Source organism: Orycteropus afer, unplaced genomic scaffold (assembly GCF_000298275.1).
Source record: "Orycteropus afer afer isolate SDZICR_OR568_19922 unplaced genomic scaffold, OryAfe1.0 scaffold00019, whole genome shotgun sequence".
In the NCBI taxonomy this organism is placed as follows: Eukaryota; Metazoa; Chordata; class Mammalia; order Tubulidentata; family Orycteropodidae; genus Orycteropus; species Orycteropus afer.
Genome location: NW_006921606.1, coordinates 6832281 through 6858770, shown reverse-complemented (window position 1 = coordinate 6858770; position 26490 = coordinate 6832281). Strand labels below are relative to the sequence as shown.

The 26490-nt window shown below is 40.3% G+C and overlaps 1 protein-coding gene across 1 annotated transcript in view; it reads right to left on the bottom strand.

Moving 5' to 3' along the window:
* Positions 1 to 26490, bottom strand: part of TTC23 (tetratricopeptide repeat domain 23) — a 123547-nt gene that overhangs the window by 91786 nt on the left and 5271 nt on the right. The window contains exons 2-4 of the mRNA XM_007959949.1: positions 24681 to 24804; positions 21437 to 21587; positions 21156 to 21281 (exon numbers count right to left, since the gene is read on the bottom strand). Coding sequence (XP_007958140.1) covers positions 21156 to 21281; positions 21437 to 21587; positions 24681 to 24804 — 401 coding nt within the window. The remainder of the gene's footprint in view (positions 1 to 21155; positions 21282 to 21436; positions 21588 to 24680; positions 24805 to 26490) is intronic.

Here is a 26490-nt window from a genome sequence, read left to right as displayed (position 1 = left end):
CAATTTTCATCAGTAAGTGCTTCAAGTCATCCTCACTTTCACCAAGCAAAGTTGTGTCATCTGTGTATCACAGGTTGTTAAAGAGCCTTCCTCCAATCCTGATGCCATGTTCTTCTTCATAGAGTCCAGTTTCTTGAATTATTTGATCAGAATATAGATTGAATAAGTATGGTGAAAAGAATAGAACTCTAATGCACTCAAAGGAACTTATAGAGTTCCTTATAGAGTTGCCATGTGGCAAAGTAATTGTTGTTGTTAGCTGCCATTGCAAATCAGCCTCTAGCTCATGGCTACCTCATGCACAATGGAACAAAATGCCACCTGGTCCTGTGCCATCCCCATGATTTGGTTGTGGATACTCAAGAGAAAGAAAAACACACGTCTACACAAAAAACTTGTACATAAATGTTCACAGCAACACTAATCGTAATGGCCAAAAAGTAAAAACAATTCAAATGCGCATCAACTGAGGAATGGACTAATAAAATGTGGTATATCCATGTAACAGTATATTAGTTGGCAACAGAAAGGAATGAAACACTCAGACATATGTTACAACATGGATGGACCTTGAAAACATTATGCAAATGAAAGGCCACATATTGTATGATACCAAAGGCCACATATCATATGATTCCATTGATATGAAATATCCAGAACAGTCAAATTCATAGATAGTAGGTTTCTGGTTTCCAGGAGCTAGGAGAAAAGGGAGTGAGTGCTGACAAGTACAAGAGCGATGAAAAATTGAATGTGGTGATGGATGCACATCTCTGTGAAGATACCAAAATCACTGAATGATATACTTCAATTAAGTGCATTGTATGGTATGTGAATTACATATTAATAAATCTGTCATAAAACAGGGTTTGTTAAGTTTTGAAAGCAAAACTAGAGATAGATGAAACTCAGTAGTAGCCATAGAATGAGTAATTTTTATTTAAATAAGTAATTGTAATAATAATTATTAAATAAAAAGAAAATATCTTTCTCTTAACATCATCCTCAAGCCAGTAAGTATTTCTAACTTGCTCATTCAAAGTTGACTTGGACAGTCTTACTGGTCTTATGAAGACTGGAAGAATCCATGAGTTGATGGCCCTTAGATACTCTTTAAGCTAGGAACTGAACTTAACTCCCATGACTCAAATAGCAGACAAACAATAGACAAACCTATAAGGTAAACAGGAATATCAGAAGGCTATGTACTAATTACAACTATTAAGCATATGAGATCAAGAGAACAGCATTTTCCCAGGGATAGAGTTAGGAGGTAGGAGAGGGTGGGAAGGAAGAACAAAAGGAAGGGGTGGGAGTAGGGAGGAAGTGGGAAAAAAATGCTGTTACGTTGTGAGGATTGCAGTAAATATAACAAAACAGAATGTGTATGGATTGTTTAATGGAAAACCAATTTTCTCTATAAACTTTCACTCAAATTACAGTTAAAAACAACAACACAATAATGACAAATCTTGTCTGGAAAAGATGGGTGATTTGGCTCTGATTAGTCCTGCTCAACTGGATGATCTTCTACATCTATTTCAGTGAAGGAAAGAAAATGCCTGGCTGGGGGTTCTGCTGTACCCACACTCAACACAGTGGACATTTCTGAGGGGCTATCATAATCGGGCTTAGACACTGTTTTGGTTACCTAGTGCCGCTCTGACAGGAATATACCACAAATGGGATAGTTTGAACAAACAGGAGTTTATTCTCTTACAGTTTGGAGGCTTTAAGTCCAAGTTCAAAGTGCCAGGCTCTAGGGACTGGGTGAAAGCCCCTCAGCCTTGGGCTTCAGCTCTGCCTCCTGCTCCCAGCCTACTGGAATTAGATGCTTTTCTTCACTCAGACTGGCTGCTGAGATTGACAAGCCCAAGGTTGACAAGTAAAAAAAGGTACAGTCCTGATGTTACCAAACCACACAGCAGGCCATTAATTCAAGTCCATTGAAAGTCCCAAGATCAGCAGAGCATAGCAGGCTGCTGAACAACGACATGGCTACATGCAGGGTTCAAGCATGCTATAAGCTCGAGACCATTTCCAAGGCTGCTTCTTAAATACAGGAAACAGACCACATTCCTAAAGCAGCTACTCAGCTGCTTGTGTTAGATCCCACCATGGAGCTGATTACCATTCTCATCATGGGAAGTAACTACTAGCAGCTGCCCAGCCACTCAACCAGGCCCAGCCACTCAACTAGGCCAAGCCAAGTTGACATACAACTTTAACTACCACAATTTCACCCCTTGTCAACTTCTCAACTTTCACCCCTTGTCAAGATCTCATTCACTGAGTGGCTCTAGTCCCCTAGATCCTCAGTGGCAACCTCACCCCCTTGGCCTGGTGGGCCCTTTTCCTCTCCCTCTTGGGCATGGCAGCCCTTCCCCCTCACTCTTGGGCAGCAGCTATAACTCCATCCCGGAGCAGCCCCACACTCCAGAACCAAGTTGGTGAAGGTCTGGCTCTTTGAAACTTAGGGGGCTGTGGTGGTTCCAGCCCCAAAGGCCATGGTCCTACCCTTTGAGGCTGAGGCAGCTCTGCTTCTGCTGATTAATGCCAAAGGCAACCCACTCTGCCCGAAATCTTCCTGCCCCAAAAGCAATCAGCATTCTTGCTCCATGGGCCGGCCAACCTGCTACTACTCCCTTTCATGCCAGTCTCTTCTACCAATTAACACCCGAAGGCAACCCACTCCACCAGGAAGCTGCCTACCCAATAGCATCCAGCTTTCTCCTCCATGGGCTGGTAAGACTGTCACTGTCTCATGCTGGTCTGTGGGCTCTGCTCTGGCCATTTCTCATGCTATATGCCCAGGTCTCTCTGCTAGTGTCTCAGTGCAAGGATCTCAGATCAAGGGTGCACTCCACTCCTGTTTCCACATTTTAGGTATCTGTCAGAGCAGCACCCCACTCTCTCAGTACCATATTCTGTTTTGGTTACCTAGTGCCACTCTGACAGGAATATACCACAAATGGGATGGCTTGAACAAACAGGAGTTTATTCTCTTACAGTTTGGAGGCTTTAAGTCTGAGTTCAAAGTGCCAGGCTCTAGGGGCTGGGTGAAAGCCCCTCAGCTTTAGGCTTCAGCTCTGCCTCCTGCTCCCAGCCCACTGGAGCTAGAGGCTTTTCTTTACTCTGACATCTGCTGGCTGCTGAGGCTGACAAGCCCAAGGTTGACAAGTAAAAAGGCATAGTCCCAATGTTACCAAACCACATGGCAGGCCATTAATTCAAGTCTACTCAAAGTCCCAGGTCGGCAGAGCATGGCAGGCTACTGAACAATGACACAGCTATATGCAAGGTTCAAGAATGCCATAAGCTAGAGACCATTCCCCAAGGCTTCTCCTCATATATAGGAAGCAGACCACATCCCTGAGGCAGCTACTCCCCTGCTCACAGTAGATTCCACCATGGAGTTGATTACCAGTCTCATCAGGGGGAATACTACATCCAGCTGTCCAGCCACTCAACCAGGCCTAGCCAAGTTGACAAACAACTTTAACTACCACAGACACCAATGACAGTCTCCCTCTAGCATTCCAGAGGTGGTAGGTACATATCATGATGAAGTCCTGGGCCTGAGTCTGCTGGGGAAAGCTTAGGTCTATAAAAAAATATGTAATTTTAGTAAGAAAGCAAGAAATTCATAGAGTGAAAAGTCATGTAAAACAACTCTTAATGGTGCATTCTATTAAAACAATTATTGTTAGTTTAAATATGTTAATATGCTTCATGTCAAGACTCCTGGAGAAGATAAATGTTCAAGAATCCAGAAATCCATGATAAAACCAGAATCTTTCCTTCAACTGACTGATTCAAACCAATGAATTGTGCCTAAGGCAATTAGCTTGAAGGCCAGAGAGTTACAGAGGAATGGTAAATTCAATAGTGTGCACTGGTGGTTCAGAGGTAGAATACTCACTATCCATGCAGGAGACCTGGGTTCAGTTCCTGGCCAATGTACCTCATGTGCAGTCATCACCCACTAAAATAGACTAGGAAGAAAGGCCTGGAATCTGCTTCCAAAAATCAACCAATAAAAGACCCAATGAATCATCAGGGTATACAACTCAGCATGGGGATAGTACAGGACCAGGAAATGTTTCTTGCTGTTGGGCATGTGGTTGCAACTCAACTGCAGCTAACAAGAAGTCCAATAGAGCTCCCCAAATCATCAGATAAGCAGAATTTACAGAGATTGACTGGAAGAGCAAGGCTAACCCTCTACCCCAGAGCTGTGTGAGCAGGCTATCAGGAGGGTGGTGTCCAGAGTTCTGGCCCAACGTTGCAGGACTCACATTCCTAAAGCGCCTTACTCTGTATCCTAGTCCCAATAAGCAGGCATTCCTCTGTTCTTCAGTCTTGCCCAAGAAGAGCTTGAATTCAGCCATTCTCTGCTGGCTGAGTTGTATGCATAGGCACAGAGGTGTGACCACGTGGAGGAAAGGGTGCCTTTTCTAATTTTCACACCCCATTGTACACCAAGGTGCCACAGAAGTAGTGGTGGTTTTGCTGGGATGCTAGTTTCTCTGACTGTATTTTTTATATACTTTAAAAAATATATATAACAAAATTTTTGCCAATTCAACATTTTTCACATATACAATTCTGTGACATTGATTACATTCATACAACTATTATCACTATTCATTTGCAAATTATTTCACCACCATTAACATAAACTCTATACGCCCTAAGCACTGACTCTCCCTTCCTTCTTCCTCCCACTCCTGGTAACCACTAAGGAAATTGATCTCCATAAATTTGCCTATTCTAAATATTTCGTACAGATGAGATCATACAATTATTTGTCATTTTGTGACTGGCTGACTTCACTCAGCCTAATCTTTACAGGTTCATCTATGTTGTAGCATGTATCAAAACCCTATCTGACTGCATTCTTTAAGCTCACATAACTCTAGTTCAGTTCCCTGCAGCCAGTTCCCCAACTGTGCCATGTGTATATTCCACGTCTTTGCTATTCTGTCTTGAATGAACTTTCTTTCTTCTAACTTTACCATTCATTTTCCTAACTACTACTCATCTTTTAGTTTTAGCTGAGCTGCTCCTTTCTGACAAGGCAGGGCCCAGGGTGAGAAAAGCAAAGGACCTAGGACATGAAATTTAAGGAGGCTGCTATTCTCAGAGCATGCCAGAGCAGGGGCATGCCCTCAAGAGTAAGTGCCTCCTTAAATTTTAATATCCCAGGCACCTGCTTCCTCATCCTAGTCCCAGCTGTTCCCTGACATCACAGGCTGGGTTGAACCTGTGAACCTCCTTGATCAAGAAACATCTCTTGTACTGTGTTGTAACTCTGAAAGTGGCGAACAAGTCTGTCACATTTATTTTTGGATCCTCAGCATCTCCCACAGCACCTGGCACACAATGGGTACAGGTGTCTAATGGGAGAATGGAGAATGGGGTGAGGGAGGAAGAAAAAGAAGGAAGGAACAACCTGCAAATCTATTGGCTTAGAGATGCTGAGGTTTTAGTCCATAATCTTGATTTTCATAAATCCTAGAATAAGTTTTATGGGAAAAAAAAAAAAAAAACTTAAAGAAAAGAATATGTTTTCACATTGATTTGGTAGCAAAAAATTACAGACTATTCATCTAATTAAGAAATGGAAAACTTGTTTAAATTTTTATAAAATGTGGGTGAAAGAAACCATGTAAGAACCTCTTCCTGCAGACTCCAAATCCAGAAAATCTGAATAGATAAAAACTGGGATAGTCATCCAGGGAAGCTATTTATATATAGGTGCATCAAACCACACCCCCATCTTTTTTTTTCTTTTTTAAATCACATTCTGTTCAAGTCCAAGTACTAACTCTCCATTATGTCACTGCCTGGGAATTTAATTTGAGTACTTGCTGAAAAGAAGAGTGAGAAGGAAGCAAACTCAGTAGGAACAAACACGTGCTGTTAGCTGGCCATAGTTTTAGTCCTTCTATAAGAATGTCCCAAAGGAGAGCACAGAGCCCAGCCCTGAGGGGATGCAGTCACTCATAAAGTATCCACACATTAAGGTGACTTGTTGCCATTTGTTCACTTTCCAAAGTTAAAAGATTTTTTCAGCCAATTGACCTTACATTTTAAGCTCAGCTGAGTTCTTCAGACTCTGAGTCCTTCATACCTTCAGCTATAGCTAACACTACCACCTCTGCACTTGGGTTATCCACAGGGGAAAAAACAATCCAATTCCTCATACTTTGTACAAAAAAGTCCCAAGTGGATTACAGGTCTAAATTTAAAAAGTAAAACTTTGATAAGTTTGAGAGAAAATATAAGAAAGAGTAACCCTGTGACTTTGGGTAGGGAAGAATTTCTTATAAGATACAAAAAGTACAAATCAGAACAAAGAAGCTAGATATATTTAACCACATTAAAAATGAAAACTCCTAGGCATCAAAAGGCAGCACAGAGAAAGTGAAAAGGCAAGCTACTCATTGGGAGTAGATACAATACATGCAACCAACAAATAACTCATAACTTGTAATATAAAGAGTATATGCAAATCAGTAAGAAAAAAGCAAACAGGCTAATGCAAAAGTGAACAACAGATATGAACAGCCATTGCATGGAACAGGAGTTCCAAATGTCTGTTAAACATATGAAAATCAGGGGAATGCAATTTAAAAAACCATGAGATATAATTTTGTACCTGTTTGGGTGGAAAAGGTAAGAATTCTGAGTATCAGGTACTGACAAGGATGAGAGGTAATGGCAATTTATATACCTTCTGAATGAGAGTATAAATTGGTGCAGTGTTTGGCAAATGTGGTAAAGTTGAAGATATCATTCTTGTCAAGTGAGTAACTGCACTTCTACGCATATCCCTTCGAGATAATCTTTCATATATGCCCAAAGAGATATGTACAAGAATGATCACAGAAACATAGCTATAATAGTGAAAAACTAAAAGCAACTTACATGTTTAAACTCAGGAGAATCAATAATTAAGTTAAGTCATATAATTAAACTATACATCAAACCAAACTCACTGCCATCGAGTTGATTCCAAATCCTAGCAACCCCCATTGGGTTTCCAAGATGGTAAATCTTTACGGAAGTAGATTGCCCATCTTCCTTCCACAGAGCGACTGGTGGGTTTGAACTGTTAACCTTCTGGTTAGCAGTCAAATGCCTTAGACACTGTGCCACCAGAGCTCCTAATTAAACTATATGGAGGTTCAAAATGAAGAGACTAAAGTTATATGTGTTAACTGAGAAGGATAAATCTCAAAAAATAGAAATGTAACAGAAAAAGCTACAGAAGGAAACAAAGTTTACAAATGTGAAAAGTAATACTATATATTCTTTATGTCTGTATGTACAGAGTAAAGGTGCATGAGTACTTTCATAGCAATATCTACTTTTGTATTCCTGAAATATTTCATTAGAAAGATGAACAATACAACACTGTTGTTTAGTGTGTACAGAGAATGGAATACATTCTACTCTGTCCCCTTAGAAATTGCTGTTGCATACTATTACAGGGTACTGGCACTGACACAACCGCTAGGAATAGAAACTATCAAGCTAATGCAATCTATACTAAGCCTTTTCAAGCTCACTCAGAGTACACTATTCACATAAAAGACAAAATAGAAAATAACATGACTTTAGTTTCACAATATACAGTATTTAATGAAAAAGGCAATGTAGTCTTACTTCCACCTCCAACTACAGACACCATCAGTCAATTTCAGGGAATATTATTTATTTCCATTTTCTCATATGTAATGTTTTGGGCAGCAGTATTTTCTCCTCTCCGTTTCTATCTACCTGCTTTGAGGATTTATTATCTAGTCTGTCTATTATGCTTTTGAATAGCTTTAGGAAACACACTAGACAGATGAAAAGATGGAAAATTCTGAACAACAGAACATGGCAGTATGTTAATTTTGGCAGGTGCACAACTTAAACCATGACATATTTTATTGAATGAAAATATACTCAGTAATTCTACAGAGCACGTGATGAGATGTTATCTCATTTCAGATGAGTCCCAGAAGATCTCAGTAATGGGGACTTGTTTTATTATACAATATTGTTTTTTGTTAGGGCCATGGAGCCAATTTTGATGTACAGTGACTCCATGTGACAGTGTTGAACTGCCTTACAGGGTTTTCTAGGATGCACTCTTTACAGGAGCTGATCGCCAGGTAATTCCCCCACAGAGCTGCTGGGTAGGTTCAAATCACCAACCTTTTGGTTAGCAGCTGAGTGTCACCAGGGCAATAAACAAACTTAATCTCCTCTGGCATTACTAAGGCAATGGGAGTATCCTTTAAAAAAAAACCTCTAGAATGTGGCAATAATGTTGAACCCCAGCATAAAAGGCTTTGTGGGGAATTCATTGATGATCAGAATCTGATGAGAAACCAACCCTGAAACAAGATGAATGGGGTTTTCTAGAATCAAAACAAGAAATAAATTTGCATCTGGATCCCTTTCTACTGCCTGATACAGACAGTAAGACTTTGCTCTATAGAATGCACTGTGAAGTTTCCTTTCAGAGTTAGTGAGTGGTGTTGGTGCTATGGTTAAGGGCCTGAATGCTAAATAGACTGGGGTTAAGCCCTGTGCTCCACCACTTCCGAGCTGTGTGACCCTAGGGAGTGACCTCACTTCTCCCAGCCTCAGCTGCTTCATTTGAAAAGGGGATGCATTTGATTGTGTGAATCATGACATAACATTGAGAACGGGAATTCCCAAACACTTGATTGTACTCATGAGGAACTTGTACACTGACCAGGAGGCTGTTGTTTGAACAGAACAAGGGGACATTACATGTTTTAAATCAAGAAGGGAGTGCATCAGGGTTGTATCCTTTCCCCATATTTATTCATTTTATATGTTGAGCAAATAATCTGAGAAGCTGAACTATATGAAGAAAAACGTGGCATTAGGATTGGAGGGAAAATCATTAACAGCCTAAGACACGCAGACGATACAACTTTGTTTGCTGAAAGTGAGGATGACTTGAGGACTTTACTGATGAATGTTGAAGAATACAGTCTGCAATATGGATTACGTCTCAATATAAAGAAAACAAAAGTCCTCGCAACTGGGCCACTAAGCAGCATTACGATAAATGGAGAAAAGTTTGAAGTTGTCAAAGAATTCACATTGCTTGGCTCTACAATCAATGCCAATGGAAGCAGCAGTCAGGACATTAGATGATATGTAGCACTGGGCAGGTTGGGTGCAAAGAAACTTTTTCAAGTGCTGAGGAGCAAGGATGTCTTCTTGAGGACTAAGGTGCACTTGACATGAGCCATGATATTTTCAATCGCCTTGTATGCATGTGAGAGCTGGACAATGAATAAGGAAGACCGAAGAAGAGTTGATGCTTTTGAGTTGTGGTGCTGGCAAAGAATGCTGAAAGTACCATGGACTGCTAAAAGAACAAACAGATCTGTCCTGGAGGAAGCACAGCCGAAATGCTCCTTAGAAGCGAGAATGGCCAGACTTGGTCTCACCTACTTTGGTATTGTTGTTGTCAGAAGGGCCCATTCCCTGGAGAAGGATGTCATGCTTGGTAAGGTGGAGGGTCGACGAAAGAGAGGAAGGCCTTCAACGAGATGGATTGACACAGTGGCTGTGACGATAGGCTCAAGTATAGCAAGGATCATGGAGCTGGCGCGGGATCAGGCGGTGTTTCGTTCTGCTGTGCATGGGGTCGCTATGAGTTGGAAAGGACTCCACGACACCTAACAACAATAGTAGCTACCTCATGTTGTTGTTGTTGTTGTTTGCGTCGAGTCATAGGGGAGACTAAATGAGATGAAGTCTAAAGAACTTAGCACAGAGCCTGACACAGAAGGTGGTCAAATATGAGAGAGCTTGTGTGGTATTATTTTTATTAATTGTTATTTGCAGTTGTTTAAGGAAAATGTGTGTTATAAGAATATAGTGAGAGGAGAATGACAAAAATGGAATGCTGTGCTGTAAAATATTAAAGCTTTAGAGGTTTCAAGGAATAGGAAGCAGATCAAGTGTCATGATGATTTTCTGCTTCTCCACATTAAAAAACAAAACATTTTTTTTTGTTTTGTTTTGTTTTCAAATCACACTTTGTGGAAGTCAAGAACATCTCTTTAATCACAGGTATACAGAATGGGGAAGAGTGTCAGAAAAAAACCCAAAGGATTTCCTCCTTTGTTAAAATATGCATAAAGCATTCCAGGCACATAGCATCCATGGTGAGGGGCTGTTAAGAAGCAGGATCTTTCCAGGGAACAGAGGTGGAAGAAGCAGGGCTTTGAACACATGAGCATTTGGCAGATGCCCTTGTGACGAAAACATAAATGCAGAGAAAGGTATTCTTTAAAGAAACACACCCTCAGAGGTCCAAGTGAGATAGTGAGGACTTCCATGTGATGGTATGAACTAGAAAAAAAAAAATCTGAGTCCAGAAAGCAAAAGTTAGATTTGCGGGTTACTGACTGGACCAATTTAGGGAGGCTGTGGGATCAAAAACCAAAGACTATTACTGAAATTTCAAAATTTCTCAATGAAACACACTGAGAAGCTTTCTTAATGAAGTGCAAGGAACTAGGTAGGACTCCACAATCTTAATAAGGTGACAATACACATGTATATCATCAGCCCACTTGCCATCCAGTCCTCTCCATTGTCTTCTGTACTTCCCAGGAAACTAGTGGCTGAGGGAAAAACCTTCCCCATTCCCTTTCCTCTTTGGAAATCAAGTCTTATGACTACAATGAATCAAGAAAGGCCAAAGCAAAGAAACAAAATCAAGCTTAAAAAAATAAGGATATAAAATTATCTGATCTTAGGTCAGGCAAAGTTCACAAGAGCAAAGACAATGAAGCTCACTTTTCCTAAGTCATAGAAAAAAAAAAAGAAAAAATATTGCACATCAGGGGCAGTCTTAAAGTGTAGAAACTTAATCTGGAATATAAAAACCAGTTGCCACAGAGTCAGTTCCAATTTAGGGTGATCCCATGCGTGTCAGAGTAGAATTGTGCTCCTTAGGGTTTTCAATGGCTGATGTTTTAGAAGTAGACTGACAGACTTTTCTTCTGAAGTGCCTTTGGGTGGACTTAAAAGTCCAGTCTTTCAGTTAGCAGCAGAGTGTGTTAACCATTTGTACCACCCAGGGACTCCTTATCTGAAACACAAGTGCACACTTTAAAATCAAAACATTTTTAGGATGAAACTGCAGAAAAGAAAGTGTTCCATTATATAACAATGATAATAATAGTTACCTGTTTTCTTTTCTTTCTTATTTTTGACAATCCACCATGGACTCAGGTATGACAAAACAGTTATGGGTTTGACTACTAGCTGAAAGGTAGGAGTTTTGGACCTACCCAGAGGCCTCTCGGAAGATATGCCTGGTGACCTGCTTCTGAAAGGTCAAAATCTTGAAAACTCTGGGGAGCACAGTTCTACTCTGCCTACATGGGGTCACCAAGAGTCAGAATTGAATCTCCACCTGAAATGGCAACTGAAAAAAACCAAAACAAACCATGTAACTAGACACCTTAATGTTGTGTCTATTTAATCTTCACAACAACCCTTGGAGGACTGTCATTCCCATTTAACAGAAGAAAACAATGCAGCTCAAAAGAAGTACAGGAATTGCCCAAGTTCCTAAAACTGGAAGTTTGAATGGGCGCTAATTTGAAGCAGGATTATCTGACTCTACTGCCTACACACTATTAACGGCACCACCATACGTTTCTCAGAAATACACAGGCAACATCCTGAGAATGAAGCTGTGAGAAGGAAAAGTGTTTACTTTTCACAGGTACACTTGAGAACTAATTCAGCTCCACTGTGCCAGGCAAAGCGATCACTGGGCAAGATTCCAGAGGTGCCAGGTCAAGTAGTTCAGAGGAAGCCAAGACAAAATGTTCCGGAGCAGCATTCTTAACAGGTGGTCACCACTGTGCACCATGGAAAAAATCATGTTAAAAAGTACAAAGGTGTGTATGTGTGTGTGTATGTTCAGTGGTATATCCCTGTATATTATAAAGACTACTATCTATCTCTGAGGAGCTCTGGTAATGTAGTGGATAAGGGACTTGACTGCTAACTGGAAGGTCAGCAGTTCAAACCCACCAGCTGCTCCATGGAAGGAAGACTGGGTGATCTACTTGCATAAAGATTTACAGCCTTGGAAACCTAATGGGGGTCACTATGAGTTGGAAATGACTTGATGGCAGTGAGTTTGGGTTTTGGACTGTCTCTGGAAGAAGCCCTGGTGGCACAGTGGTTAAAGTGGTTGGTGTCTGGCTGGTAGGCAGTTAGAACCCACTCTGCGGAACAAGATGTGACAGTCTGCTTCTGTAAGGATTACAGCCTTGGAAACTCTATGAGGCCTTTCTACTCTGTCCTATAGGTTCGCTATAGGGTTGGAATCTACTTGATGGCAATGGGTGGGTTATCTGTCTCTGGGGATCTATGTTTCAGTAACGAGGACAGAAAATAATTCGTAACACTGGGGAAAAGTACTCATTTTCATTAGTGACTTTCTTGATGAGATTTTAATACAACTGTATGCATCAACTCCAAACCAAATCCACTGCCACTGAGTAGACTCCGACTCACAGTGATCATATAGGACATAGTAGAACTGCTCCATAAGGTTTACAAGGCTATAAATCTTTTCTTAAGCAGACTGCCCCATTGGTTAGCAGTCAAATGCCTTAACCACTGTGCTACCAGAGGTCTTCACTTCATGTTTAAGAACAAAAAATTTGGAATATGAGCTGCTAAGCATGGGAACTCATGATTTGGATTCACTCTCCAAAGTTAATAGTAATTACTGAAGCATGGCTGGAGCAGAGGAGAGGGGTTGGGGAAGAAGCCACAGTCAGGGATGGACACAGGAGCATGAGTCATCCCCTAGTACTTATCTGTCAGCCCAGGAGAAATGCCTGCCTGATGGGCACCATATAAGGCAAGGCAGGAGGAAGGTGATGCTCCAAAAGATACCCTTTTAAGAGAAACATAAATCCCATACAAGCTGCCTGAGGAAACATCCTGGCAGTTCACCCCCAAGACCAAGGAAAGGCTCCTGTGGTTCAAGTATAATTACATAAATGAACAAAACTAAGCATTGTTACTTACTGAAGCAGATGAGTTTGGGTACAATTTTCACATTTTAATGAGAAAACAAAGCAATATAATTAATTGAAAATCATGCCGTTTAAACATCCAAGTTCCAGAGAAGATGTCATGGTGAAAAATCAAGATTTTAAGAAGCAGCAAAGTTTAAAACAACTGCGCTAAACACAAACAACTTTGTAGGGAGGCCTGGAACATTAGGTCTGAAATTCCAATTGGGTATTCAGCACAGAAACGTACAAGACCCGCCATCTGCTGACAAGTTTTGGTACTGCTAGTTAGGTAAACAATGGAGGCTCCAGACCTGGCAGAGGTAATTTACTCTCTTTCCTAACAACACAAATATTAAGTGCTAATCGCACTAGGAGCTCTGGTAGCGTAAGTGCCTAAGGCACTTGACTGCTCACCAGAAGGCTGGCGGTTCAAACCCACCAGCCACTCCTCGGAAGGAAGGTTGGGCAATCCTACTTCCTTAGTGATACTGCTTCGGAAACCCAAGGAGGGGTCTCTATGAGTCGGGGCCGACTTGACGGCAAACAACAACAACAACAATCACACTAGTCAGGAGATCTGGTAGTGTAGTGCCTAAGGCACTTGACTGCTAACCAGGAGGCTGGCAGTTCAAACCCACCAGCCACTCCTCAGAAGGAAGGTTGGGCAAACTACTTCTGTAGTGATGACACCTTGGAAACCCAAGGAAGGGTCACTATGAGTTGGGGCTGATTCGACGGCAAATAACAACAAATCACACTAGTCAGACCTCAACAGATACAGAAATATCAAATCTTGGACCTCTGATTTATATATTTCCCACTTTAAAATACACCATTTTGTTGTTGTTGTGTGCTGTCACTCAATTCCAACTCACAGTTGATAGAGCAGAAATGCCTCATGGGGTGTCAAAGGCTGTAATTCTTAAGGAAACAAATTGTCATATCTTTCTCCTGTAAAGCAGCTGGTGAGTTTGAACTGCTGCAGTCAAGCGCTTAAACCATCCTGCCACCAGTGTTCCTTCAAAACACACCATAAATACTTATTTCTTTCAGGAAGAGATTCTGGACTTGCAGACCCTCCCAATCAGTACTATCTCCTTCCTCATCCTCATTTCATAAATGGAATCCTATAGTATGAATTATTCGGGGTGTGGCTTCTTTCACTAAACGTGTTTATGAGGCACTCATCTACTGATGGATGGATAGACAGGTGAGAAGATTAAGTGTGAGTAGCAAACAGGAATATACCCATGACCATAGATAGATTTGGCTGCTGATATACTTACATGTATATTTGTGCTACAAAATTATCCATATATGTTATAGAACTACCAAGGGATAAGATTGGAGTAGCTCCTCAGTGAACCAAACACCTTGAGGGAGTAAGTCACCAGTGCCATGAAACCTAACATGTATTAACTGTTGAGAGTAAAACGAACCTGCTTTGTAAATTTCACTCAAAGCACAATATAAATAAATAAATACACATATCTGTGAAAGTCATTCACAGAAGTAGTGTGATCATTTTCTCTGAATCAAGAGCTCAAGATTTTATCTTTTCTACTTTTGAAGAACATTTGGGTTGTTTCCAGTTCTTGGCTGTTACAAATAATGTTGCTTTGAACATCCTTGGATGTGTCTTTTGGTGAACGTATATATATATTTCTGTTGGGTGTATATTTAGGAGTGATATGCATCAACCACCAAAGCCAAAGACAAGGAAATTGAAGGTTTTTACCAACTTCTGCAGCTTGAAATTTACCAAACATGCAATCAAGATGTGTTGATTATCACTGGTGACTGGAACGCAAAAGTTGGAAACAAAGAAGAATCATCAGTAGTTGGAAAATATGGCCTTGGTGAAAGAAATGATGCTGGAAATTACATGATAGAATTTTGCAAGATCAATGACATATGCATTGAAAAATACCTTTTTTTTTTTTAACAACATAAATGGTGACTATACACACTGACTTCACCAGATGGAATACACAGGAGTTAGGTCAACTACATCCATGGAAAGAGGCGATAGAGAAGATCAGTATATACAGCTGAAACAAGGTCAGGAGCTGACTGTGGAACAGACCATCAGCTGCTCGTATGCAAGTTGAACCTGAAGCTGAAGACAATTAAAACAAGTCATGAAAGCCAAAATATGACCTTGATTATATCCCATCTGAATTTAGAGACTATCTAAAGACTAGAATTGACACACTGAACACTACTGACTGAAAACGAGAGGAACTGTGGGATGACATCAAGAACATTATCCATGAAGAAAGCAAAAGGACATTAAAAGATAGAAAAGTAAGAAAAGACCAAAATGGATGTCAGAAGAGACTCTGATACTTACTCTTGAATGGAGAGTATCTAAAGCAAATGGAAGAAATGGCAAGATGAAAGAGCTGAACAGAAGATTTCAAAGAGCAGCTTGAGCAGACAAAGCCAATTACTATGAGATATGAAAAGACCTGGAGTTAGAAAACCAAAAGGGAAGAAGACACTCAGCATTTCTTGAGCTGAAAGAACTGAAGAAAAAAATCAAGCCTCGAATTGCAATATTGAAAGATTCTATGGGCAAAATATTGAATGATGCATGAAACATCAAAAGAAGATGGAAGGAATACACAGAGTCACTGTACCACAAAGAACTGGATGATATTCATCCATTTCAGAAGGTGGCATATGATCAAGAACCAATGGTATTGAAATAAATTGTAGCTGCACTGAAGGAAATGGCAAAAAAACAAAGCTCCAGGAATTGATGGGATACCCACTGAGATGTTTCAACAAACAGATTCTGCACTGGAGGCACTTACTCATCTATGTCAAGAAATTTAAAAGACGGCTACCTGGCCAACTGACTGGAAGAGAACCATATTTGTGCCCATTCCAAAGAAAGGTGATCCCATAGAATGTGGAAATTATTGAATATCATTAATATCACACGCAAGTGAAATTTTGCTGAAGATAATTCAAAAACAGTTGCAGCAACATATTGACAGGGAATTTCCAGAAATGCAAGCTGGATTCAGAAGAGGACGCGGAACAAGGGATATCACTGCTGACGTCAGATGGATCTTGGCTGAAAGCAAAGAGTACCAGAAAGATGTTTACTTGTGTTTTATTGACTATACAAAGACATTTGACTGCATGGCTCATAACAAATTATAGATAACATTGAGAAGAATGGGAATTCCAGAACACTTAATTGTGCTCATGTGGAATATGACATAGACCAGGAGGCTGCTGTTCGAACAGAACAAGGGGATACTGCATGGTTTAAAATCAGAAAGGGAGTGTGTCAGGGTTGTATGCTTTCACCATACTTATTCAATCTGTATACTGAGCAAATAATCCAAGCAGCTGGACCATATGAAGAAGAACGTGGCATCAGGATTGGAGGAAGAGTCATTAACAAACTGCGATACGCAGATGACACAACTTTGTTTGCTGAAAGTGAAGATGACTTGAAGCATTTATTGCTGAAGATTAAAGACTACAGTCTGCAGTATGAATTACACCTCAACCTAAATAAAATGAAAATCCTCACAACTGGATCAATAAGCAGCATCACGACAAACAGAGAGAAGGTGGATGTTGTCAAAGATTTCATATTACTTGGTTCCACAATCAACACCAATGGAAGCAATAGTGAAGAAATCAGATGACATATTGCACTGGGAAAATCTGCTGCAAAAGACCTCTTTCAAGTGCTGAAGACTAAGGTGTCTCCTTGAAGACTAAGGTGTGCCTAACCCAAGCCATGGTGTTTTCAATCACCTCATATGCATGTGACAGCTGAACAATGAATAAGAAATGCCAAAGAAAAGTTGATGCTTTTGAGTTGTGGTGTTAGCAAAGAATACTGAAAGTACCATGGACTGCTAGAAGAACTAACAGATCTGTCCTGGAAGAAGTGCAGCCGGAATGCTCCTTGGAAGCGAGAATGGGCAGACTTGGTCTCACCTACTTTGGTCATGTTGTCAGAAGGGAACATTCCCTGGAGAAGGATATCATGCTTGGTAAAGTAGAGGGTCAACAAAAAAGGAGAAGACCCTCAACGAGATGTGCTGGTACAGTGGCTGTAAGAATGGGTTCAGGTATAGCAACAATTGTGAGGCTGGTACAGGACAAGGCATTGTTTCATTCTGTTGTACATAGGGTTGCTATGAGTCAGAGCCGACTTGATGGCACCTAACAACAACAACAACTCTGGGTCATAGGGTATGCAAAATTCATATTAAGTGTTCTGAAGCAGTTATAACAGAGTCCCTAGGTGGTGCAAGCAATTAAGTGCTCAACTACTAGCCAAGAAGATGGTAGTTAGAAGCCACCCACAGGCACCTCAGAAGACAAGCCTGGTGATCTGGTTCCAAAAGGTCACAGCTTTGAGAACCCGGCAGAGCTGTTCTACTCTGTACACATGGGGTCACCATGAGTTGGAATGGATTCCACAGAAACTAACAACAAAAGTATCACTGTTGTTAGGTGCTATCAGGTCAGCTCCGACTCATAGCAACCTTATGTACAACAAAATAAAACACTGTCTGGTCCTGCACAACTTTCACAATCCTTGCTATGCTTGAGTCCATTGGGGCAGCCACTGTGTCAATCCATCTTGCTGAGGGTCTTCTCCTTTTTCACTGATACTTTGCTAAGCATGATATCCTTCTCCAGGATCTCCTGGTCTCTTCTGACAACATGACCAGAGTAGGTGAGATGAGGTCTGGACAGTCTCACTTCTAAGGAGCATGTTGGCTCCATATAACAGCAAAAGTGGTTATGCCAATATACTCCAAATAGCAGTTTAGGAGAGAGCATATGAGAGGACCATGTCCTTCCATCACTGAATATTATCAGTATTTTAAAAACTTTTACCCAGTTAGTGGGAAAGTAGTAGTATTTTATGATTTTAATGTTCATTTCCCTAATGACTGATGAGATGGAATAGTTTTTCATACATTACTTGGCCATGTGAGTATCCTTTACTGTGAAAAGTCACTTGCCCATTTACCCATTCACTTGTTTCTCTGTCTTATTGATATATAGGAATTCTTTATAGATTCTCAATAGGACTCCTTTGTCAGTTATATATATTACAAATATCTTCTCCCTTTTTGTGCTTGTCTGTGGTATAAAATATGTGATGATTTAAATGCATGATAGCAATAATACTAAGCAGGAGCCAGAGAAAGAGAGCCAATGTGACTGGAAGACTTTGTATTGTCCAGGAAGTAAGTTAACCGACCACTTAGAGTCTAAAAAGTCAGGGATAACAAATGACAAAGTCTATGGTAACCATTAAAAGTGAAATAAAAGTATGTATAATTTGTGAGTCACAGATATGAAAATGGAATGATAAAAATAATTGATTAAAAGAATGCAAGAGAAGAGAAAGAAAGGGACATAAAAATCAGCAGGCCAAACAGGAAATAAAGAGTAAGAGAGATTTATACCCAAATGTATCAGTAATTAAAACAAAACAACAACAACAAAATGAAAATTGAAAATAAAAGAATGGTTTAAACAGATATTACAGAAAAGTGTGAACCAAAAGAGAGCTAATATTTTAATTTTAATATCAGGTAAAATAAATAGAGATATAAGTGACAAAGAAGAACAACATATGTCAATCAATAAAAGAATAGATGAAGAAGACATGCTGCTGTTGAATTCCCTTCCCTCTGCAAAAAAAATAGCCTCAGAATAGATATAGCACTGACTGATGAACCATGAGGAAACACAGATAAATCATTAATTATAGTTGGAGATTTAAACACATTCATCTTAAAAACTAATATACCAAATTGGCAAACAAATAAGCAAAACTATAAATCTGAATACAGAATTAATAAGGTCAACTTAATATCGGTTTATTAGAATCTTACACTCAATAAATAAAAAATATAATTTTTTGTAGCATCTTTTAACATGCACAAAAATTTATGACTAGGCCACAAAGGAACCTTTAATAAATTTCAAAGTGTCAATGCCATACAAATAGCTTCTATTTCTAATGTGATAAAATTAGCAATTAATTAAAACAAAATACCTTGAAAAATCCCATATTTGGAAGTTAAAAAACATCACTGAATAAACTTTGCACTAAAGAGCAGTTTGTAAAGTAAGTTATGAACTACTAAGAACTTAAAGACAGTGATAAGGTTTCCTGCTGAAACGTGTGATATAGTTAAAGCAAGGACCCCTGGTGGTGCAGTAGTTAAGTGCTCAGCTATTCTTCTGGGTCAGGAGTACGAACCCACCCAGAAGTTTCATGGGAGAAAAGACCTGGTGATCTGCTCCCCTAAAGATAACAGTCCTTCCCAGTTTCAATTCATATAGAAGCATTAGGCATGCTCCCACAAGGCTGTGGTAGGCTAAATACCAACAGAACAAAACAAAACAAAAACAAAAACAAAAAAAACCAAACCAGTTACCATCAAGTTGATTCTGATTCACGGTGACCCTATGTGTGTCAGAGTAGAACTGTGTTCCATAGGGTTTTTCCCATTCTTTTGAGGTGCCCTGGGGTATGTTCAAACTGCCAAGCATTTGGTTAGTAATTGAGTGCTAATGGCCCTCAAATATGTCCAAACCCTAATCCCTGGAACCTGTGGATTTGCCTCATATGCAAAAGGGGCTTTGCCAATGTAATTAAGTTAAGGATCTTGAGATGTGAGATTATCCTGGACTATCCAGGTGGGCCCTAAATGTAATCACAAGTGCCCTCCTAAGAGGGATGCAGAGGAAGATGTTACTACAGAAGAGGAGAGGACAATGTGACAATGGAAGTTGAGACTGAAGTGGTGCTGCCACAAGCCAAGGAAAGCTGGCAGGTACCAGAAGTGGAAGAAGCAAGGACCCCTCCCCTGGACCCTCCAGGAAAACATCAGTCTTAATGACACCTTGGTTTTAGTCCAAGATTCATTTTGGATGTCTGGCCTCCAGAAGTATAAGAGAATAAATTTCCATTGTTTTAAGCCAACAAATTTGTGGTAATTTGTTATAGCAGCAATAGGAAATAAATACAGGGCCCTTCCTTAACATCTTTCTTAAAATGATTTTATTGGGTCTTTGAGACCCAATGGAATTAACCTATGCATGAAGGTTGGTTAAAGAGATAAATCGGATTTTCCAGTTTTGACTAAGGGCAGCCATATAGGTCAACTGAGGATTTTGTCTCTTCTAGAATAGTCCCATGTTCCCACCCCACCCCCTAACATACACATTAAACATGCCTTCCAAAGAGCATGGGCATGCCCCTGGTAACTAACCCCAAAACCCACTGCCATTGAGTCAATTCTGACTCATAGTAACCTTGTTGGACAGAGTAGGACTGCCTCATAGGGTTTCTAAGGCTGTCAGTCTTTATGCAAGCAGATTGCCAGATTTTTCTCTTGTGCAGTAGCTGGTGGGTTCAAACAATGGAGCTTCTGGTTATCAGCCACACACTTTAAGCACTGCACCACCAGGGCTCCTTGCTAACTAACCAGTCACTCCAATACTCTGGGGAGGTGGCTTAGGGTTGGCTTGTAGGAGAGATAACCACCCATGCCCTCCCTACAGGCTTCAAGCATTTATGTCTCTTCCAGCTGGGTTTATTTGGTACACATAGAGTAGGGAAAGAAAAAAGAACACTCAATTTATCATTGTGGATTTGGTTATATGTAAGGTCTTTTCCTTTAATGCTCAATCATCAAATCAATCTATTGAAACATTTTAGATTGGAGTTAGGAAGAAGGGAGAAAAAAAAAAAAAAAACAGAAGGGCATGGGTGGGGTGTTGAGTAGGCAGAAAGAAAGTCCAGAGAATGGCAATGAGAACTCTATGACCCAGGGTGCATGTGAGAGCCATATACATTTAGTGAAAAGCATCCCTCATGTATGGATTAGTTCAGCTACTCTGCCATGACTGTGTTCCTCTTTTACATCTAGACAACAGCCACTGGGATGGAAAGAGCCCCATGGAGAAGGTGCCCCTACCTGAAGACAGATTCTACTGGCAAAGAACCTGCAGCCATTCGCTATGCAAAGTCCTAAACTTGAAACTTACTGTGCCAATGACAGTTTGAGCTGTCCTTGAATTTCTATCCACTCTTCTTTAATAATTCTTCCACATTGTAGCAGCTCCTTTGAGAGTCTCTCTGCTTTTGCCAGATTCTCTGATGCTTCCTTAAATCTAAAGTGTGTTCAGGAAAGGTTACACTTGGTTCTAGTGTGCAAAACCCCAGTCCTTAGACTTTCTTGGCTCACCCTTCCTGAGTCATTGATTAACTTCTTATTAGACTATGGGAATGAAATATAAGATTGTAAAGATTAGAGGTAAAAGGATACTTTTGAAGTGCGATTAAGGCTCTCCCCATGGTATGGAAAAGCTCAACTGAACACCTGAAAACATCTGTGTTGGCATTAAAAGGAAGCTCAATGGTGCTGGTGAGAACTTCTTGGGCTTTTTCTGTATGCTGTTTTGCTTGAAGTGACAGCCCTGTGGACAAAGAAAAAGAAGCCTCAGTTTCTCTTTCATAGCAGCTAGACAGGAGTAGAGTTGGTTATAGCCAGGAATCTAGTGAGATCCTTCCTGTGTCACCCAGTGGTGTGTGGAGATGTATCTGAGCAGCACATGTGGAGGTTTCCCCATGAGGCAGGTGTAGTAAACAAGATTATAGTCAGTTTACCTAAAAATATCATCATGATTTTTAAAAAACGAAGCATTTTACAATGAGTATTCAAGATAGCTTTTCTAAAAATGGTCCTTTTGGAAATAAACAGAGCCAGTTAGAATTGAACAGCTTTGAAACCTCACCAATATCAGACATAGAATATGTCATAAATAATTATTAAAAAAAGGAAAATGGAATACAAGGACTATTACATTCTGGGCAGGAAAGAAGGTACTCATGAATTTTAATGCTGGCTTTGTGACAGTAATGTTAATGAAATGGTAAAATCCCGGCTTTAGAGAGCTATTTTAATATGATAATACAAAGACCATGATATCTATAAAAAAGTACAAACACAAATCCCAGGAGGTAACAGACTAATGCATAACAAATCTCTTATTCCTGTGTGGTAACAGGGTAATGAGACAAGTTGGAGCAAAAAATTGCTACTAAGAACAAGGAATTAACATATTGCAATGTTCTATCAGCTGAGAGACTTGAGTACTGCTCAACTAAATGTGTTGGATACGTTTCAGCAGAGCTCCCAGACTAAGACAGACTAGAAACAAAGGCCCAGTTGTCTACTTCTGAAAGGTAGCCAATGAAAACCCTACAGACCACAATGATCAATACGCAACTGCTCATGTGTATGGCACAGCACTGAGCAGTGTTTCATGCCACTGTGCATGGGGTCACGCCATGAGTCATGGCTGACTTGGCAGCAGCTAACAAGTCTTTTATGGCTTTGTTAATTTGTAATAAGGGTGACACTGGGCATCATCAGTCATGTTTCAGGGCTTTTCACTGCTCCACACTCCCATTGTCCTCTATCACATTAGCACCCCCTTCTTCATATCCTTACATCCACATCCCTACCCCAGGTCTTTTGTTCTTAATTACACAGAATTGTATATCTAAAAAAGCTGGCAAAATATTAAATTAATTCAACCTATGTCAATAAAACCAGAAGAACATATCTTCTGATGAAGAAAACCAAGTATAGGCAATTCATGTGAGAACTCTTATCAAATTTTGTCTTTTTTTTTTTTTTAATAGTCACATATTTATCAGACATGTATCAGTGCCAATTATGTGTGCAATATTACAAAAGACATGGTGGACTGTATTTTTAACTGTGATCCCCATGCTCAGGGAACCTGAACTCAATCTACAGTGTCGAGTAAGGTTTATGAACCTGGCTCTGAAGGCAAAGAGCAGGTTGGATTCCCTGCTCTACCAATTACTATAAAATGTTGGCCTCAGCTTCTTCAACCATAAATGGGGATAATTCTATTACCTACCTCAAAGAATGATGGTGAAGATTAAATGAGATTAAGTGTGAAAAAGTTAGCATGGTGCCTGATACTCCATAAGAGCTTAATAAGTATCAGATTTTTTTTTTTTTTAAACTTTAAATTGTGAATTAAGGATTGACATATGGAAGGGCAGCAGACTACGGACAAACATCATTACTTGAAATTCCAGATGCCAGGACATTGGTGCTAGTATTGGCAATCCCAAGCCTGTGTCTTAGATCAGCTACTTATTAACAGTGTGGTCTGGGGCAAGTTGTTTCAACTCAGACTGCATTTCCTCTGACTTTTGAACAGAGGGGACGGAATTTGCACTAGATGATCTCCAAGCTCCCCTCTGGCTCTAATAGCCTTTGACCCTAACAGGTAGGATCAGTCTGTAATCAGAATAGGCCAAATTTTGGGGTGGCAATTCTATTCTTGGCATTGTTGTGCCTTTTATATCTATTATCTTATTTATATACTGTAGCAATCCTGGGGAGTTAGTCTCACCATCATTATCATTATTTTTCAGTTGAAGAAACTAAGAGTAGAGATGCAGCCTCTTGTCCAGGACTGCATAGTTAGTGAGTAGAAGACAGGGTCTACCGGACATCTGCTGATTTTATCTCCCCATATTCTTTAGAAAGGAGCTCTGGTGGCACAGTACCTAATGCATTTGACTACTGACCAGAAGGTTGGTGGTTCAAACCCATCAGCTGCTCCATGGAAGGAAGATGGGATGGGGCAATCTACTTCCATAAAGATTTACTGCCTCGGAAACCCAATAAGGGTCGCTTTGAGTCAGAATTGACTTGAAGGCAGTGCATTTGGTTTTTTTTGTTTATCCTTTAAGGATATCACATTTGATGAAGCCAGCCTCTCCCCTGGGATCCAGTGGAGCCAAAAGGCAGGTCTCGACAATCAGACCTTGGCATACAACCCAAGTTGATTCAATTAGAACTCCCAGAACCTAGGTTTTGGTTGAGGGGACATTTTTTTCTCTAGTGAATGCTAAGGAGGTAAGCCTCAAGCTGTTGGCAGTCTCCCTGATGTCATTTGGGCAAAACCTGGCTAAGAATGGACTCAATACTAAGAAAAAGAGCCAAGAGGTGGGAAAAGAGAGAAACTGGATCCTGATCACATTGTTTAAACATCTGGATCTTGCTAAATCTAAAGCAAGTTTTACCCTTGGACTTTTTAGCTGTATGAGTAAATAAATTCCCACCCCACCCCTCTTTTTTAAATGCCTTTTACTTATTTGGTCATTTGCAGTCAAGGGACTCTTGATCAATACAAATGCAAATGGACCCCATTCTAGACCCCCCACAGTGTGCCCTGGACTCTCTACAACACCTTCAGAGCCAACAGATTTTCTCCTAAGAATTCTACTTTTAATATCATAACAAGCAAAACTCAGAAGGGACACATCTCTTCTCCTTTTTCCCTTTGAATATTTATATATTGTATATCCTACTGAGTACTTCTGAAAGGAAAGTTCCTCTTAATATTTGGAGAGGGGAACATCTAAGAAAAACTTGATCCATTTAGTTAAGTGTGAATCCAATTTTGGGAAAAGATCAGAAAACAAACAACTAACCCCCCTCAGTTCTGAGTGGAGTTCACCTTTCAGCTGGAGGTAGCCTTGAGCCAGATTAACATGTGCCTCTGCTAGTTTCCAATGCGAGTCACCATAGCAAATTCTTGTCAGTGCTACACAGCGCACAAGCTCCTGGATAGCTTCTTTGTACTGTTAGGAAAAAAACATGGGATTAATATTAAAACAACTTACTAAGAATCATAAAGCAGAAAGTCAAATTGTACTTTTATCCATTCCATAAGTATTTACAGAGTGTCTACTATGTACTAGGTCTGGTTCTAAGCACTTGGATACATCAGAAAACAAAAAAGACTAAGATCAGTATCCTTGTCATCAGGAAAGTTATTAGTTGGGTGAAATTGACAATAAATGAGAAATAAGTAAATTCTGGCCTAGTGCCTAAGGCATTTGACCAGAAGCCTGGTGGTTCAAACCCATCAGCCACTAATCAGAAGGAAGATTGGGAAATCTACTTTCATAACAATATAGCCACAGAAACCCAAGGAAGGGTTGCTATGAGTTGGGACTGACTCCACAGCTGTGAGTTTGTTTTTTTTTTTTGGTTTTGATGTCGTATTTAGAGAAGTCCCTGGGTGGTACAAAATGGTTACGTATTCAGCTACTGATTGGTTGAAGGTTTGAATCCATCCAGAGACACCTTGGAAGAAAGGCCTGATGATCGACTTCTGAAAGGTCAGAATGCAACGCAATGCAACCACTGCTGTGGAGTCAGATCTGACTCATATTGATCCCTCCTTGGGTTTCTAAGGCAGTATCACTACGGAAATAGATTTCCCAACCTTCCTTCCAAGGAGTGGCTGGTGGGTTTGAACTGCCAGCCTTCTGGTTAGCAGTCAAATGCTGTGGTAGTTATGTTTGTGTGTCAACTTGGCTGGGCCTGGTTGAGTGGCTGGGCAGCTGGTGGTAGTTATTCCCCATGATGAGAGTGGCAATCAACTCCATGGTGGGATCTACCACAAGCATCTGAGTAGCTGCCTTTGGGATGTGGTGTGCTTCCTGTATATAAGGAGAAGCCTCAGGAATGGTCTTTAGCTTATGGCACGCTTGGACCCTGCATGCAGCCTCAGCAGCTAGTAGCTGTCTGAGTGAAGAAACACCTCTACCTCTAGTGGGCCAGGAGCAGGAGGCAGAGCTGGACCCCAAGGTTGAGGGGCTTTTATCCAGCCGCTAGAGCGTGGCACTTTGGACTTGGACTTAAAGCCTCCAAACTGTAAGAGAATAAACTCCTGTTTGTTAAGGCCATCCCATATATGCTATATTTCTGTTAGAGCGGCACTAGGTAACCAGAACAAATGCCTTAGGTGCTATACCACCAGCGCTCCTTGAAAGATCACAGACATTGAAAATCCTGTGGAGGACAGTTCTGCTCTGACATACAGAGAGGAACACATGGTGTTGACTGAATGGCAACTGGTTTGGAATAGTGCATTTAAAGGTGAAAAATGTAATGGAATAAAGAAGAAAACAGAAAAAGCAAAGCAGACATGTAATCATTTCTTAGGTTTTCCAGCTGCTCAACAATGAACACCTACAATATATTCATGCACAATAAATGGGCAAATGGTAATGGTTTCCAGATACATTTCAAATATTTTGGCATGTTGTATTTTCATTCTTGTTTGATTCATGGAATTTTTAAATTTCAATTTTTATTTCTTCTCTTACCCAGTCTTTCTCAAGGAGGGTGTTGTTCAGTTTCCATGTGTTTACCCTTTTTCCATTGATCTTCCTATTGTTGATTTCTAATTTGATAGCATTATGATCTGAGAAGATGCTTTGCAGTATTTTGATGTTTTTAAATTTATTAAGGCTTGC